The 17,093-nt window shown below is 49.9% G+C and overlaps 1 protein-coding gene across 3 annotated transcripts in view; it reads left to right on the top strand.

Annotated features, from left to right (window-relative positions):
* The first annotated feature begins 2,867 nt into the window (after positions 1–2,867).
* The window catches only part of WDR41 (WD repeat domain 41), a 32,157-nt gene continuing 17,931 nt past the window's right edge, over positions 2,868–17,093 (top strand). For all 3 annotated transcript variants that reach the window (XM_040985950.1, XM_040985952.1, XM_040985949.1), the window contains exons 1-3: positions 2,868–2,983; positions 4,520–4,635; positions 15,702–15,750. In XM_040985950.1, coding sequence (XP_040841884.1) covers positions 2,933–2,983; positions 4,520–4,635; positions 15,702–15,750 — 216 coding nt within the window. In that variant the 5' untranslated portion in view covers positions 2,868–2,932. The remainder of the gene's footprint in view (positions 2,984–4,519; positions 4,636–15,701; positions 15,751–17,093) is intronic.

The raw sequence follows: 17,093 nt of genomic DNA, 5'->3' as shown, positions 1-17,093 counted from the left end.
CTGCCTGGAGCGAGCTGGGTCCACTGAGGGGCCTTTCCAGCCCAGGATGCTGTCACAGGTGAAGCCGTGGAGGCGGAAAAGAGGAACAGGAGAGAGGCACTGAAGGAAGTGCTGCTCACGTTGGTGCTGCCGGGGGCCATGCTGTGATGGCAGCAAAGCTTCATGCCGTGTGTGTGTGTGTGTGTGTGTGTGTGTGTGTGTGAGAGAGAGAGAGAGAGAGAGAGAGAGAGAGAGATTGGCTACTAGATAAATGAACAGCAAAGAGCAACACTGATGAGCTCCAGAGGGGTGACTAACACCCACTGTGTACGGTCGATTACCCAGCTCAGGACACAAGCAGGAAAGAGGCAGTGTAGCCAACAGTGAGACAAAAGCAGCGGCAACAGGCCTGCCTGGGACGGCCCCGACTGCCCGGAGAAGAGGTGCCAAGCAGACTGCACCAATACTTTGGACTACCTGAAGGAAATCGTGCTTCGAGGGTGACGGAAGCTGAGGTGGCAAGGCTTACCCGGCGAGGACTGAGGTGTGTCAGGTCCAGAAAGAGCGGGGACCACACTGCAGGGACCCCAGGCGCTGCTGAGCGCCCCCCTTCAGTTGGGCTGTCCTGTGTTTCCAACTCAGAATTTTCCATCCGGTTCTCTTTTATGTCCTTGCTGATATCTTCCTTTTTTAATGTTTGCTTCAGAAGTGTTCACTCATTTCCATGTGAGTGTTTTTAATTTTTGGGTTTATTTGGAAGAGAGTGTCACACAGACATGTAAAGATGAAGAGAAAGAGACTCTTCTGTTCACCGATTCCCTCCCCAAATGGCTTTCACAGCCCTGCTTGGGCCAGGCTGTCGCTGCTCGTGGCTGGCGAGTGGTGGGGAAGCCCAGGCCTGGGTTCTGGGAGGCTTGGTGGCTGTGGAGTCCTGCCCGGGCCGAGAGTCGGGGGAGGGGGGTTCCTCCTTCCTCTGCTGCAAGCCGAGTGCATCTCCTGTGTGTCCCTGCCTGCTCACTCACTGGTAGCTTGCTGCAAGCCGAGGGCATCTCCTGTGTGTGCCCTCCTGCTCACTCACTGGTAGCTTGCTGCAAGCCGAGGGCATCTCCTGTGTGTGCCCTCCTGCTCACTCACTGGTAGCTACACTAGATTTGGGCTGGGGAGAAGCGGAGGGAGAGACATGCTGGTGTAGGGTTGTTCAGAAGGCTGGGGTCAGAGAGCTGCATTCCTGCTGGTGCCCTGGTGGTACGTTAGCTAGCTGGGAACTGGGTCAGACTGGTACTTGGGTATGGGTGCTGGTGTAGACTTCAGGGTTTATGCTTCGTACGTGTTGGGTTTGTTGGTGCCATTCCAGCTGCCCATCACCATTTTCTACATGAAATTTTTTCATATACTCAGCATGAACTCTGGACCATGTTACCCCATCGCCAGCCTATTGATCTCTACTTCACCTTGTCTCTAAGAGTCTGTTCCTGGTATTTTCTGTAAGTGCCTCCAGCATGGCTTTTTTAAAGTTTGGTTGCACCTTACAGTCACCTGAGGCTCTGAAGAAGTGCTAGGCTGGGCTGTTGTCTGCGTCATGGAGCCTGGCATGGGCAGCTTGTGGCCTGCCAGGTGACTCCAGATGAACAACTTGGCAGACACAAATGCATTTCAGCTTCTCCTCATTGTGTCCAGCTAAAGGCACAGTAGTGGTGTCCCGTGTCTGCACTTAGGAGCTGTTGTTGGTTCACTCCTTGAATGGCCGCAGTGACCAGAGCTGGGCTGATCGGAAGCTTGTAGCTAGGAGCCAGGAGCTTCTTCCAGGTCTCCCACATGCGTGCCGGGGCCCAGGGACTTCAGCCATCCCCCACTGCTTTCCCAGGCCATAAGCAGGGAGCTGGATGGGAAGTGGAGCAGCTGGAACTCGAAGCAGTGCAAGATGCTGGTGCTTCAGGTAGAAGGTTAATGTGCTATGTGGATTCCCCCTGCCAAAATTTTTAAAAACATTTATTTATTTTTATTGGAAAGTCAGATATACAGAGGAGGAGAGACAGAGAGAGAAAGATCTTCCGTCTGCTGATTCACTCCCCATGTGGCTGCAAAAGCTGGACTGAGCCAGTCCGAAGCCAGGAACTTCTTCCAGGTCTCCAACACAGGTGCAGGGTCCTGTGGCTTTGGGCTATCCTCGACTGTTTTCCCAGACCAAAAGCAGGGAGCTGGAAATGTTTATTTTTGAACTTGTGCTTTTAAGGATTGAGTGTGACAAGTGTGTCAAAAATTAATACAAGATCCTGAGAATCCGGGAGAGCCCGCTCTGTAGGGGCAGGCAGTAGGGCAGCGGGCCAGGCCAGCCTATTCTGCAGTGGGGCGGTTGGTGCGCTTGTTGATGTCGGCAGCCTGCTGCTTAGAGAAGGGTGGTTTCCTGCATCCGTGCACGCTACGTGTGTGGTACGAATGCCTTGCCGGGCGCCCTGACACAGCTTACTGGAGGCTCTCCATTGGCAGATTCACGTCTGAACTTCTGGAATGTGAGCAGTAACGCCCACCTGCACTGCTCGAGCCCTCCCTCTGCAGTCAGCCACCCCAGAAGGTCCAGGGAATGTACAGCCACCGTGTCAGTCCCCGCTGGGGAAATGGCGGCGGTTGTCTGTGGAGAGCCTACCCGGGGTCCACCAGGCAGTGCCCGCCATCAGTGTCAGCCCAGGGCCGCCCGAGCTTCCTCAGGGCGCTGGGCTGCCGGGAGGGCTGGCTCAGGGCGCAGGTCGGGTGCGCGCGCAGCGGGATTCCGGCTCGGGCGGCGCGCCTGGCCCTGCGGCGCCGCGCTCGGCCGCCAGGGGCCGCTACAGCCGCGCATGCTCACTGTGCGCAGCGGCCCCTGGGCCTCTGAGGGGGATGAGGCGCTGAGGGGCCTCCGTGCTGAGGGGCGCTGAGGGGCCTCCGGGCTGAGGGGCGCTGAGGGCTGAGCGCCGGCATGCTGCGCTGGCTGCTCGGGGCCGGCCGGGAGCCCCCGGGGCTGGCCGAGGTAAGGGAGCCGAGGGCCGGGGAGGGCCGGCCGGGGGCTGGGCGTGCCGTGTGTGGGAAGTGCTTGCGTCGCCTGAGAAGGCAGCCCTGCTTCCTCATCCTGCCGTGCATCAGCTCTTTGGAAGTGGGTTACAGGGAGAGAGGCAGAGAGTTCCTCCCCAAGTGGGCAGCAAAGGCTAGGGCTGGGCCGGACCCCTGCCGGCCTCCCGCGGGTGCTGGGCACCGGACCCCCAGAACCGTCTGTGGAACGGGGCCCTCGTGGGGTGCTTCGCTGTTAACCTTTACAAACCATGTGCTGTCTGAAGTTAGTTTGAAGGTCTCGGGGTGCAGTTGGAGGTCCCTGCGCGTGTGATGCGCGAGCCTGCTCCCCTCTGGGGGAGTGTACTGCTCCCTGTGGGGTGGCGGGGGCAGGACGCTTGTGGGATTCCTGCTGTGGGCGGGTGGGCACGTGGGTTTGTGTCCCGGCATAGGGCACTTGGGTCACCTCCGAGGACCTCTGGCTTTGCCTCAGCCGGGCTCAAGCTCCACGTGCTGTCCTGGGGACATTGGCAGGGTCTGGAGGTGGTCCCCTTGTACGTGGGGTCGCTTTCTGGGCTTGCTGTTCAGCACCCTGCAGCCACCCACGGAATGATCTGGAACGAAAGTTGGGTCAGATTGGGGAGCTCTGGTGAGAGGTGAAGAACAGGTTTTTGTCATACTAGTGCGGTGTTGAGAGCACTTCCCCGTGTGCTCAGAAGGCCCTTTGCTGTGGGCCCTCACAGGGCCTCTGGTCCTCTGAAGGTTAGCAACTAACTTGTTGATACCCGTTGTGCATTCCTAATACAAAATCTGAAACTCTGTGAGTATGAACATGACATCATTGGTGGAAAATTCCGCACATAACCTTCTGTGTTAAATAGTAGTCAAAAAAGAGATGCATAAAAAGTATTGAATAAAACTAACTACAGGCTTTGTGTGTAAGATACGAATTTTGTGTTTAGTCCTGGGTGTCTCCAAGGTGTGTCAGCGTTTGACTGTCGAAGGTCCCAGATCTGGGTTTCTGGAGTCCTGCTGTCAGGTCGCGGCCGTCTGTGTTGTGGGCTCCTGCAGTGTGAGGGGTTCCGTGCCCTCCTTGGGCATTCGGCAGACACAGACTGAGTTTCTGTGATGGGTTGGCATGTATTGTACCACTTTGATTTGCATTTTTGTTTTTCTAAGCATTATTTGTGAATTGTTCACTCTAAAATTATTTAATTGGTCAATTAGCTTTTAAGTCAGATTTATTAAGATAAAAATTACTAAAATAACATTCACCTTTTTGGTAAGTTTACTGTGACTTCAACCACTAAAATTTGTTATGTGAATTTGTGACACGAGAAGGTTTCTGTGGAATTGGCAGTTACTTAGTTGATGTCAGGGGACATAGTGTTTAGTGTTAAACATGGTATGCTGTGGCCTCTGGAATTTTGTATTATATGTATACCATGTAGTTATAGCCCAGTATGATCTTTAATCCTAAACTCTTACCTGTTTTGTTTTTGCTTTTCTGCAACACCAGAAATCTCCCTTCCAGTCAGTGGGTGAAGAGCAGACCCAGAACCCCTACACAGAGCTGCTGGTGCTGAGAGCTCACCGCGACATCGTGCGCTTCCTGGTGCAGTTGGATGACTACCGGTAAGATATTGTAGGGTTTTTTGATTGACTGCTGTTTGGAGACAGTTTCAGGGAATGTTATATTACAAATAACTTGATGCCTGATCCATCTTTTCTAAAAATTTCAGAACCATAGTTGAAGCTGACCTCTTCACCTTGATGCAGTGTGTAACTGAACTAGTTTATTGCTCAAAGTCGAGGTGTCACATTTGATGATTTGAGAGGCATATTTGCTTTCTGAGTGTTCAGAACATTCTTGTTCATTGGAGGTGGACCAACTTTTTTCTGCCAAGGGCCATTTGGATATGTGGAACATTATTTGTGTGCCAATGAACTTACCAGCTTAAAAATGATCTTGCTACTGATTGAATTTCAAGTGTTCCCTTTGGTTGGCTTGATATTGGTCCAGACCAAATGATTTTCTGGGTCTTGTATGGTCAGCAGGCTGAACATTCTCCCACCCAGGCAGAGAAAGCACAGGGCTTTAAAATGTTTTCAACGATTTATTTGTTTTTATTTTATTTATTTATTTGTTTTTTTTTTTATTTAAAAGGCAGTTATGGGCCCAGCACGATGGCTTAGCAGTTAAAGTCCCCGCCGTGAATACGCCGGGATCCCATATGGGCGCTGGTTCTAATCCCGGTAGCCCTGCTTCCCATCCAGCTCTCTGTGTGTGGCCTGGGAAAGCAGTCGAGGACGGCCCAAAGCCTTGGGATCCTGCATGCACATAAGAGACCTGGGAGAAGTTCCAGCTGTTGTGGTCACTTGGGGAGTGAATCGTCGGAAGGAAGATCTTGTTCTCTGTCTCTCCTCCTCTCTGTATATCTGCCTTTCCAATAAAAATGAGTAAATCTTAAAAAAAAAAAACCAAAAGGCAGTTATAAAGAAAGAGGGAGAAACAGAAAGACAGAGACCTAGAGCTCCTCCATCTGCTGGTTCACTCCCGAAGTGGCTGCAGCCGCCAGAGGTGGACTGGGCTGAAGCTGGTAGCCATGAGCTTTTTTGGGGTTTCTCATGTGGGTGCAGAGGTCCAAGACTTGGGCCATCTTCTGCTTTTCCAGGCTATTACTGGGGAGCTGAATTGGAAGTGGAGTTGCTGAAACTTTATCCAGAATCCATGTAGGATGCCGTGCTGCAGCGGGAATCTTGGTGTGGCTTGCTGCAGTACTGGCTCCGGCTTTAAAATCTTGATGCATTTTATAACCCTATCTTAAGATGAAGCTGAATTTGAGAAAGAAATACAATAAATGTTTAAATATTGGGTACATACCTGAAACTTACTATTTCTGATGGAAGGTAAGATCATAAGCTGAAATTGTGATTGCTGAAATCATGTTCAATGTACATGATTTAGCAGATAGCTAGTAGATGGTTGGTGGTGGTCAGGCTGGTGGGTGCCATCCTGACCCTTGGTGGCATTGCTGCCATCTCTGCCACGTTCTCTAATATTGTCTCCTGTCTCTTTGCCTGTGCTAATTTTTTTCCTTCATTTTTAATTCTGTGTACCTGTTGGGATTGTTCCCAACTCTGACTACTACTTTTCTCTTGATTAACTTTGTTTTCTGCTTTTTAGTTAGTTTTTAGTTTATGTGTTTGAGAGGGGAGAGAGAGCGATCTCTTGCCTGTTGGTTTACTGCCTCAGTGTTCCCAGTCCTGAGTGCTGGGCAGGCAGAGCCAGCAGGGGAGTTATTAATCAGGCCTTTGATGGGAGTGCCAGGGACGCGTGTATTTGGCTTCCTCTCAGGGCCCACCGCATGAGCAGGAAGTTGGACTCAGCCCTGTCACTCCAGGATGAAATGTGAATTGTACTCAGCAGCCCTCTTTTGCTTTGAATGTCTGTGGTATCTGGTTGCCTTTACCATGTTGGTGCAGTTCTTACTGTGTCTGGAATTGGGTTAAATCCCACAGGTGAAAGGTACTTTTGTCTATAGCATTCTCCTTGCCCCAGACAATAAGTGCATTGACTGGGGTCTCAGGCTGTCTGCCCTTAGCACCAGTTGGGAAGTTTGCACAGACCCTCATAGAGCTTATTATTACAGCTTAAATAAATGGTGCTAGTCAGGACCAGCCAGATGAACAGCACTGCTGCGTGAGATGGAGAAGAGCTGCTTGTCCTCGGGACCTGTTGCTGCTCAGCGTGGCAGTGCAGGTTCTCTGTGGGACAGCTCCCTGAAGCTTAGGGTGTTGCAAGCTTTTCCTGGGGTTTCACCGTGCAGACATTGAGTCACGGCCACTTGACTGAACTCAGTCTGCAGTCCCTGTTCCCATGCTCAGAAGTCTCGACTGGTAAAACCAAACCTGTAATCACGTAGTTCATCTGTCCAGCCTCGTCAGCGCCCCTGGTTGTCCAAGCGCCTGCAGTGAGTCATCCTGCTGGCATAACCACAGGTGCATCCCACAGGTGTGGGATCTGCCACGGTTCTCCTGGGGTCTGCAGATCCAAGACTTTGGAGTTTCCTTTGAGACACCGGGCAGGGATCCACAGGCCGTGTGCACAGCAGCGTGGGTCTTGCAGCATGCCAACACTGTCTCCTGTGTACCACCAGCAGGTGAAGGCTTGGTGTCAGCATGGCCTCCTCTGGGCAGTGTGCATGGTGTGCTGTATCTCTTGAGTGAGCATTTTGGTGAGAAACTCTTGTGAAAAGATAGGATTTTGAGCAGTTAATGTTTTCTTGTGATACATTTTACCTTGTTAAATTTCGAGGTTAAGAAAAGTCTAGTTTAATGTAACAGAATCACAAACACTTGATCCTTAAAGGAAAATAAATTAAAAATTAAAAACTTTAATTGCTTGACAGATTTGATATAGTTGGCTGATATAATTCTAAGAATGTGGAATAAGTCCTCCCCTTCTCCCCCCACTCTCTTTCTACCTTTCTTTTTTGTTTTCGAGATAGTGGATACTAACCGTGACATCATTTGCAGGACCGTATGAAGGCATAGCGTCTCACTGGGTGACAAGTCTCACCAGTGAAAAGCAGCAAGTGGCTGGTTGTCTCATCTGGAAACAGGACATTTAAAAGCAATCACAGTGACATATGCAGGGTGCTCTCAGCGTGTTGTCTTCACGTGTTCGTACGGATTTTTAGGGTTCCCGGTTGATTGCCATCCTCTGCTGGGCAGGGCAGTGTGGTGGTCATCGCAGAGGTGCTGGAGGAGCTTGGTTTTGCCACAGGTGCTCGTGTAAGCTCTAGCTGTTCAGGGATGCGGGATGTGACTGTGAACTGTAAAAGGCTGTAGCTGAGTCTCACTTGCCCATGAGATGGCTTTCAGCAGCCTTGTCTGTGTGGCTCTCCCCAGCTGAGTGTCCTTTCCAGTGCCAGCATAGCTGGGGCCACTCCTGCCTCTGGGGTCAGTGGGAGACAGATTCTTGCACAAATAGTGATCATGAAATTTTTTTTTTTAGGATTTATTGATTTATTTGAAGGGCCAAGTTATAGAGGGAGGAGGGGAGAGATCTTCCATCCATTGGTTCACTTCCCAAATGGCCACAGTGGCCTGACCTAGCCTGGGCTGAGCCATTCCGAAGTCTGAAGCTGGGAGCTTTCTCCAGGTCTCCTGTGTGGTGCAGTGGTCCAAGGATTTGGACCATATGCTGCTGCTTTCCCAAGTGCATTAGAAAGGCACTGGACTGGGACTTGAGCTGGGTCAGTAGGGGCTGCGCGCGTTGCAGGTGCTAGCATGATGGAGTTTTCACAGCAGCAGAGCAGGCTCCACAGGAAAAGCGCTGCTGTGTTCTGCTCTCAGTGGCTGGAGCAAGCGGGAGCTGCATGTTGACTCTTGTTGGCTGGGCCCTATGCTAGCTGTTGAGTGGAGAGAGAGGGTCATTTGTGGCCTCATTGGCTGTTTACCACTCTGAGTCTGCGTGACTGTAATTGATTAAAAGGCCAGCCTTTTGGCTGTTACAGTGTAGGGATTAAGGGACTGGACGAGTAAGATGCAGTTCTTTGATTAAAATATAATTAGATTGAAGTTTTTCAGTTACAGACAGTAAAATTTTGAATTCGTGTTTGGTTTTTAAAAAATTAATTTTGTAGTATACCAAAACCAAAGAATTAAAGAGTCGCTCTTCCATAACATCTCAGAAGGAATAAAATCTGTAAGCAGAGGCACTCTGAGCAGAATCAGGACGGGGCGTTTTCCTGTCTGATGGTTTCCATAGGCTAGGGTTACTTGTGGTCTTACATGTATGTATTCTTTATGCATTGACAAATTATGGAAATGCTGATGCAGTTTTAAGTTTTATATAATTATACTTGTTCTATTTTTATTTAGCTTTTGGAGACATTACAAACTTTTTTTTTTGGTCAGCTGTTGTAATCCAGGTTTCACGCTTCAGGTCTTTAGATAATATCATCTTATTGAAAATTTTGCAGAAGGATTTTCTTGTTTTCTCGGTGGCTCAGCTCAAATCAGTGAGTGGAAAATTTTCTCAGATTGGTTTTTGGAGATACCAAATAAATCCTGTAGGCCTAACAGACAGCTGCCTTTTCTCTTCTTCTTTAGTATTTTTTGAACATGAAGTGAGGGTCATATTGATTGGGAGATCACTACAGAAGGCTAAGCCTCAGCCAGAGTCTTCCAGAAGAACGGACTGTGCTAAAATTGCATGTAATGCTCCAGCATTGGACACATTAAGCTAAACTGAGTTTGTAAGCCATTTTAAGAATGGTTTTCTCAGTTACTTGTTTGATCATTGCTCGCACCTCCAGGAAACAGACAAGGTCCTGTAGGGTGGTGAGCACGACCCGTGCAGTGCTAGGCCGGAGCACACCTGTGCCTCAGGGGCGGCTGGGGCAGCTGACGGAGATGGAGCAGCCACCTTGTCCAGTTAGGCAGCCCACTGGGAACGAGCAGTGCGCTCTGGGTTCAGGAAGCTGGCCTGGGCTGGGTGCTCGCTGTTGTGCCTGGCGTTTTGAGATGAGAGCTCCCTCCGTGGTCTGAACGGCTTAGGTCCTCTCAGTGCCAGAGTCCTCTGGAAGCAGACACTAAGATGGAACCCAGCAGGCGACAAGTGGGCAGGGAAGCAGCCCTGCCCAGGCAGTACAGAGGCTATGTGGCCCGAGACCCCTCCCGGGGGCTCTGTACTGGAGGGCCCGCAAGGGGGCTCTGGATGACTTCTGCAGTGGTCATGGTTGTGGGTGTTGTCCAGGAGATTTGTGCTGGCTGCTGCCTTGCAGAAAGCCACTGCGCCTAGGAAGGATGGGCTTTTGGCTGCCGCACTAAATTCTAAGTCCAGCTGTCTTGTTGTCGGTTGTGGAATGTAGTCTGTGCCTTTTGGGTAGTTTCTGAAGGAACTGTAAATATGTTGGTTGATTGAAAGGGCTCACTTAGCTTTCAGAGCTACTGACCTGGAGCACAGAATTCTCTCTAAATTCCAGCAGCTGTCGCTGGTGATGGGCTGGGGGGTCTGGCAGTGTTTACATTGAGTTGAGGCAACTTGATTGGCTATACCAGATTTGTATTAAGCTTCGTGGCCACCTCCTCCTGGCCCCAAAACTGTCTGGATTCCCCAAGTGACCCTTGCTCTGGTGAGTTTGTTTATTGGGGTTTCGCTGTTTTTGGACAGAACTTTGCTTTTTATGCAAGGGAAGAAGGCCAGTGCCCCACACATGTGCATGGGCTACCCTCCAGTCATGTCCTGCTCATGGCTGCCCTAGGGTGTGCTTGTTCAGCTGGATAAGATGCTGTCCAGTGTGAGAGGGTGGGAGGAGTGAGCGGGAGCATGGAGTCTGATTCTGGGACAAGAACAGCAAAATTCTGTAATGGCTAAGTAGAATTTTCTTTCATTTACGAAACACCTACTATAAGCATTTGAAAGTTACTACTGTTGCGGGGTTTGAGCGAGATCATGTCAGACAAGTCTAGGATGTATTAAGGAGTCTTTATTAATCAAGCTTAGTGAGAACAGGGCCCACTAGAGTTAGCAAATCAGGAATCCATAACATCAAAACCCCAAGAGGAACAAATGGCCATTAAACTGAAGTCCATCCGTTAAACTGAAGGCCTATGTCCCAGCTTCCCCAGCAGCATACATCCTAAGAGACATGCAGTGAATGACCTGGACACACTTACAAAGCTGCATTCACCTGGCTTCTCTGCCCACACTCCATTACTGCTAGGCCTCCCCTCTCCGGGAACTCTAAAAAGTACACACATTAGAAATACAAAGCATCTTAGCGTTGCTGTCTTCACTGTCCTGCCCAAGCAGTGAGCAGAGGGTGAGGAATACACTCAGGGGCCGTGCTCAGGGGCTCCCTGTCCTCAGTCTGTCCACGGGGATCCAGAGAGCAAGTCGGTACTGGAGAGGCTGAGAGTCAGAGTGCCAGAGTGAGGGAGGCACAGAACAAGAGAGCGAGCCCCTCCCTATCATGGGCCTTTCTAGGGGCTTGTGAGGGAAGTGGTCACGCAGCAGTGCAGTACTGCCCCCACTCAGGTTCCAGGTGATGACAGGTGAGTGTTACAGGTGGGCAGAAGGGACCACCTAGGTGGTGGGGGTGTGGGGGGTGTGTGATTTCCAAGCTCGTGACCCTGAACGAGCTGCTTGCCCCACAACACTACATTTGAAGATTTTTAAAATGTATCCATAAACACGCGCCTGACAGTTTGAGTATTGGTGCAGTTAATTATTACAGTGAACTGTGATGTTCAAATCACTGCTAGTTGAATCACTCACTGGTTAACGCTGGAGAATGCTAGGGAACTAACAGCCTTCTGAGGATTAGTTCATGTAGGAACAAAGTCAGGATGGATGCTGCCTTCCTAACATCGTCTGTACCTGATGTCAGTAGTAACTCATCTCTTTCAGAATTGCAATATTACAAGTTGTAATCTGCAGTATTGAAGGGAGGAAAAATATGTAGAACTGAAATTGTTATATGTAGAACTGTATTTTTGGGGGGGGAAATTAGAATAATTTACAAGCAGTGATAAAAGAGGAAAAAATATTTCCCCAGCTTCTTTGGTTCATTTGTAAGGTCCTTACAAAACTGATAAAAAAGATACATAAACAAGAGAAAAAAGAGCAAGCAAGTGTGTCTGGGTGCGTGAGGCGAGGGCAGAGGCCCTTCCAGGGGTGCTGGCGTTCTCAGGGGTGCGTGAGGCGAGGGCAGAGGCCCTTCCAGGGGTGCTGGCGTTCTCGGGTGCGTGAGGCGAGGGCAGAGGCCCTTCCGGGGGTGCTGGCGTTCTCAGGGGTGCGTGAGGCGAGGGCAGAGGCCCTTCCGGGGGTGCTGGCGTTCTCAGGGGTGCGTGAGGCGAGGGCAGAGGCCCTTCCGGGGGTGCTGGCGTTCTCTCCAGAAGCTCGCAGTTGTCTTCAGCGGAGAGGAGTCCTGTGGTAGAGTGGTGTATTGGGGGGTTGTGTGCTCTAAACTCTTTCACGATCAATCCATTTAGGCTCTAGTACTTGGTCAGTGTTACTGTCACGGCTGTGATAGAGTTGCCGGAAGTTTGCTGATGGAGTGTATGGACCAGAAAGGCCTGGAAAATCATCTTTTCAGACATTCAGGTTGGAATCTTCTCGGGTCCTAGGTTGGTTATCTGCTAGGTGACAACACAAGAAACTAGTCGGCAAATCTAGACTGTGACAACTCCGTAAGAAAAATGATGACTTTTTTTTTTTTTTTTAGATTTATTTTTATTATTTTTTCATTGGAAAGGCGGATATACAGAGAGGAGAGACAGAGAGGAAGATCTTCCGTCCGATGATTCACTCCCCAAGTGAGCGCAGCGGGCCGATACTATGCCGATCCGAAGCCAGGAGCCTCTTCAGGGTCTCCCACGCGGGTGCAGGTTCCCAAAGCTTTGGGCTGTCCTCGACTGCCTTCCCAGGCCACAGGCAGGGAGCTGGAAGGGAAGCGGGGCTGCCGGGATTAGAACCGGCGCCCACATGGGATCCCGGGCGTGCAAGGCGAGGACCCTTAACCACTTGCGCCACCGCGCCGGGCCCGATGACTTTTTTTTTTTAAAGATTTATTTTTATTTTTATTGGAAAGGCGGATATACAGAGAGGAAGATCTTCTGTCCAATGATTCAATCCCCAGGCGGCTGCAACGGCTGGAACTGAGCCAGTCCGAAGCCCAGAGCCTCTTCCCGCGGGTGCAGGGTCCCAAAGCTTTGGGCCGTCCTCGACTGCTTTCCCAGGCCACAGGCAGGGAGCTGGGTCGGAAGTGGGGCAGCTGGGATTAGAACCAGTGCCTTTATAGAAATTGGGCGCGTTCAAGGTGAAGACTTTAGCCGCTAGGCCACTGCGCCGGACCCTCTGAGAGTCTTTTTTTTTTTTTCTCATTAGAACATGCCTAAAATTTGGATTCGTCATATCATCGTTGGTATCTTAATTATATACCATTATCCTTCATGGCATATAAAATAATTGTCTGAGAAATAACAGTGTCTTAGACTTGAAATTTCTAAACAATACACTTCTAAACTGATCAAATTTTATGATCTCAAGGCAAGCACATGTGTTAGTTTTCTTGGCATTCCCTAGCATAGAATCCGATTTAGTATGTTCTGTACTGTAATCAGTAAAGAAGTGTTTCTTTCAAGATCTTACTTTGCGGCTTAAATCTGTGGATTGTGTTTTAGGAAATTAGTCCTATGAAATAATAGGACAATAATTCACTAGTGCACCGTTTTTGTAATTGCTTCTTTTCGGTAAATGCTCTTGGGAATTGCTTTCGTTTTAGATTTGGAGATGGTGTGCGGTGTGCGTGGCTGCTCCTCTGGACTGGGATAAAGTGAGGAGTAGCGGTGGGCTCCGGGCACTCACTGTGGCAGGAGAGATGCTCTCCCTTTGTCAGTTGTCGAGGGGTGGGCATGACACGGAGCTTTGGTGCTTCATGCTTTGTAGGTGAGTACTAAATATGGAAATGGCCAGTAGAGGCCGAGCGGCAGTGTGGGAGGAGATTATCCACGGAGTGATGGATCTGGGAGCCATAAACAGCTGGCTGTGAGTTCATGCTTTTGTTATTGTTCGTTCAAACTTTGTTCACTACAGAGTAATTGAAGTACAATGCTGTATATCTTATTTCTGGATTCTTAACTGTTCAGCCATCTCATATTAAAGAGTCAAACTTGATAGAAATAATGAGAAGTTAAAATCAGGGTTAGAAAAACTATATTTTAAATATGTGGTCTTCTCAGTGGAAGAAAAGCAATTATAAGTTTAAAAAATCAATAGAAATTGATGTTTTATACCAAGTAAAAGCTAAGACCTTGAGTCTTGCCCTCCCCGCCATCACTACACAAATAAGAAGAAATCAATAGGCCCAGAAACGCAGGCTGTCTCAGACTGCCAGGGGCTCCACTGGACCCAGAACGCCGCTCAGCGTTCATTTCCAGTTCCTCTAACCGTGGGCGTTCAGTGTTGACAGAATAAACGATCGGATTAAAAGGCTTTTTCCTCTGTGTGTTCTAGCTAGTTATCTAAAACTTCCTAAAGGTCTTCTGTATTAAAATGTTTGCGGGCCTGTGGTGGCGGTTCAGCCTTGTTCCGGGAGCTCTCTCTGGGTTTTGGAGGTGGTCAGGAGGCACCTGAGAGCCGCCATATCGTGGTGTGGAGCACCTGGGTCCGAGGCCGGCTCCGGTGGAATTCCAGGCTCCTGTGGATGCTCGCTTTGGGCTCTCACAGAAGGACTCGGAGCTGAATTTGGGGCTGCTTGTGCCCGTGCGCTGTCGGAGCGTGCTGGCTGAGCCCTGCTCCTGCACACCCCGGGCGGCGGGAGATGATGGCACATGGACTTGAGTCCACGTCCTCGTGGGGAAATCCGAGTGTGATAAATTTAAGTTTGAAGCTCAGTGAGAATATTCAGCAAAGTGTTACATGGATGAAATAGTGAGATCAGAGCAGACACACACACTACAGGACCAAGTGACGTCGGTGTCACGTGACCCAGGAGTGGCCACCCGTGTTGACATGAGTGAAGAGGTCCACGGCGCCCGGAGGGGGCGAAGCCCAGTGACCTGCTGCAGGAGGCTCGGCGCTTTCTCAGCGTCACAGCTCTTGGTGGAGCATCGTCAATTTTCCCTCACTGTAGGGGCCAGTTCCTTTTGGCTCACGGGTTTTTCTGTGATGTCACCTGTCTTCTCTGCTCAGAACATCCAACCTGAAATCAAGTGATTGGAACAGATGGGACAACTTTCGGTAGATTCTGAGTCATTAAAATTGTTCCCCAGCATTAATAATTGTGCTGCATTAATAGTGGGAGGTTTGAAATACATGCAGTGTGGGTGTGATACCCCTGGGACGAGGTGCGGGTGGGTGTGACCTGAGGAGGGGACCGAGGTGCGAGGTGCGGGTGAGAGTGATCTGGAGGTAGGATGAGGTGCGGGTGGGTGGGATGTCCCTGGGGGGACGAGGTGCGGGTGGGTGGGATGTCCCTGGGGGGACGAGGTGCGGGTGGGTGGGATGTCCCTGGGGGGACGAGGTGCGGGTGGGTGGGATGTCCCTGGGGGGACGAGGTGTGGTGTGGTTGCTGCAGTAAGGAGTGCTGTGTGAGCAGTGTCTTCTCTACAGAATGCGGATGATAGAGTGGAAGGGGCCAGAGCAGAAGTCATACTATGTCTTATTTCCTGGAATGAACAAACTATCCTTTGTGTTTCAATAATTTTTGATAAACTTCCCTCAGAAAACAAAACAAAAACAGCAAACGGCAAAAACCAGAACCCCAAACCTTTTAAGCCGAGCACACAGAGCTCGTGTGGGCAGGGCAGGTGTGGGTGTGCAGACGGAGTGGAGATGGAGAAGCCACGCAGGGATGGGGTTGAGGACGGCCTGGGCGCCTCCTGGGCCGGTGGCTGGGCAGTCTGCGCGGTTTCTTGCTGTTTCACCCAAGTTGGGGATTTTGTAAGATGGTAAAATGTTAAGGCGAGGAAGGACTTTGAAGAGTGTCTGTTTTCCTTTCATTGTTGCTGTTGTTTTTGTAAACCTGTAACGTTTTCACCTGCCTAGGCACAGAACCCAGAAAGTAGCTTAAAAAACTCAGTCCTCGTTAGCAGTAAGCACAAGTGCCACCGCTGTGAGTTCATGACGCTCCCTCAGTCGCAGCAGCTGAGGTCACTGATTTCTCAACCTTTCTTCCTCTGCTCAGGTTTGCGTCAGCTGGTGATGACGGAACTGTGATTGTGTGGAATGCACAGGTGTGTACTGGTCGTGGCGGCCTGTGCGATGCAGGCTGTGCTGTGAGCACTCCTGGGGGTACGTTTGCACTTGAGTAATGTTTGAGACTCAGACACTTGAAAAGGGCTTGTTAGGATAAATCCACTTAAAACAGAAACCAGTATTTCGTAATAAAAAGGAAAAGCTGCTTTTTGTTGTTTTTTTCCTAGAGAAACAAAGGCCAAATTTTTTTTTTTAACTTGGAAAGGCAGATAACAGAGAGAAGGATCTTCCATCCACTGGTTCACTCCCTGGTGGCCTCAACAGCCGGAGCTGAGTTGATCAGGAGCCAGGAGCTTCTTCCGAGTCTCCCATGCATGTGCAGGGTCCCAAGGCTACAGGCCGTCCTCCAGTGCTTTCCCAGGCCACAGCAGGGAACCGGAAGGGAAGCTGGGTGCTGGCACCCACATGGGATCTTGGCGGGTGCATGGCGAGCTTTTAACCGCTGAGCCATCATGTCAGGCCCTGGATTGCTCTTTCACACTGATTTTATCACGTTCTTGTAACCATGCAACCTTTGGGAGATTTACAGGTTATTCTGTATTAAAACTGTCTTTTCTACTTCTTGGGAAATTGGTGAGAGACTCAAAGACACCCAGGCTAGTGCAGAGGTGGCAGTTTAAATAGAGGAAAATCAAGTTGATGAGCTTGACAGGCTGCACTGCATGTGCACACACACCTGTTACACACGTGTGTTCCCGTGTGTGGCTGCTCCCATGTACAGACCTAGAGAACACGTACTTGGATCATAATGCTCTCTGGATTTTTGCCATCAGGTTAAGTTCTGATGTTTATCTGCTTAATTTATCTAATTCTTAAGACCGTAGGAAAGGATGCTGCTTTTAATGTTGTATACAAATATGCAATGAGTTAGCATTTTCGTCCTCCTTCCCTCCCTCCCTTCTTTCCTTCCTTTCTTTTTTAGAGATTTATTTATTTTTATTGGAAAATCAGATATACAGAGAAGAGGAGAGACAGAGAGGAAGATCTTCCTTCTGATACTTCACTCCCCAAGTGGCCACACAGCTGGAGTGCAGCTGAACCAGAGCCAGGAGCCTCTTCCAGGTCTCCCACGGAGGTGCAGGATCACAAGGCCTTGGGTCGTCCTCGACTGCTTTCCCAGGCCACAGGCAGGGAACTGGATGGGAAGTGGAGCTGCCAGGACATGAACTGGCGCCAATCTGGGATCCTGGTACATGCAAAGCGAGGATTTTAGCCACTAGACTACCACACTAAGAAGAGCCCATGGCTCTTCCTTTGATTCTGCATGGTGATTTTTCTCAGTGTTGTCACTTAAGGCTATTTGCATTGTGCAAAATGAGCC

Source organism: Ochotona curzoniae, unplaced genomic scaffold, assembly GCF_017591425.1.
Source record: "Ochotona curzoniae isolate NIBS_2020 unplaced genomic scaffold, NIBS_Ocur_1.0 contig_4501, whole genome shotgun sequence".
NCBI lineage: Eukaryota > Metazoa > Chordata > Mammalia > Lagomorpha > Ochotonidae > Ochotona > Ochotona curzoniae.
The sequence above is the reverse complement of the archived record's forward strand: the minus strand, read 5'-3'. Positions and strand labels throughout refer to the sequence as shown.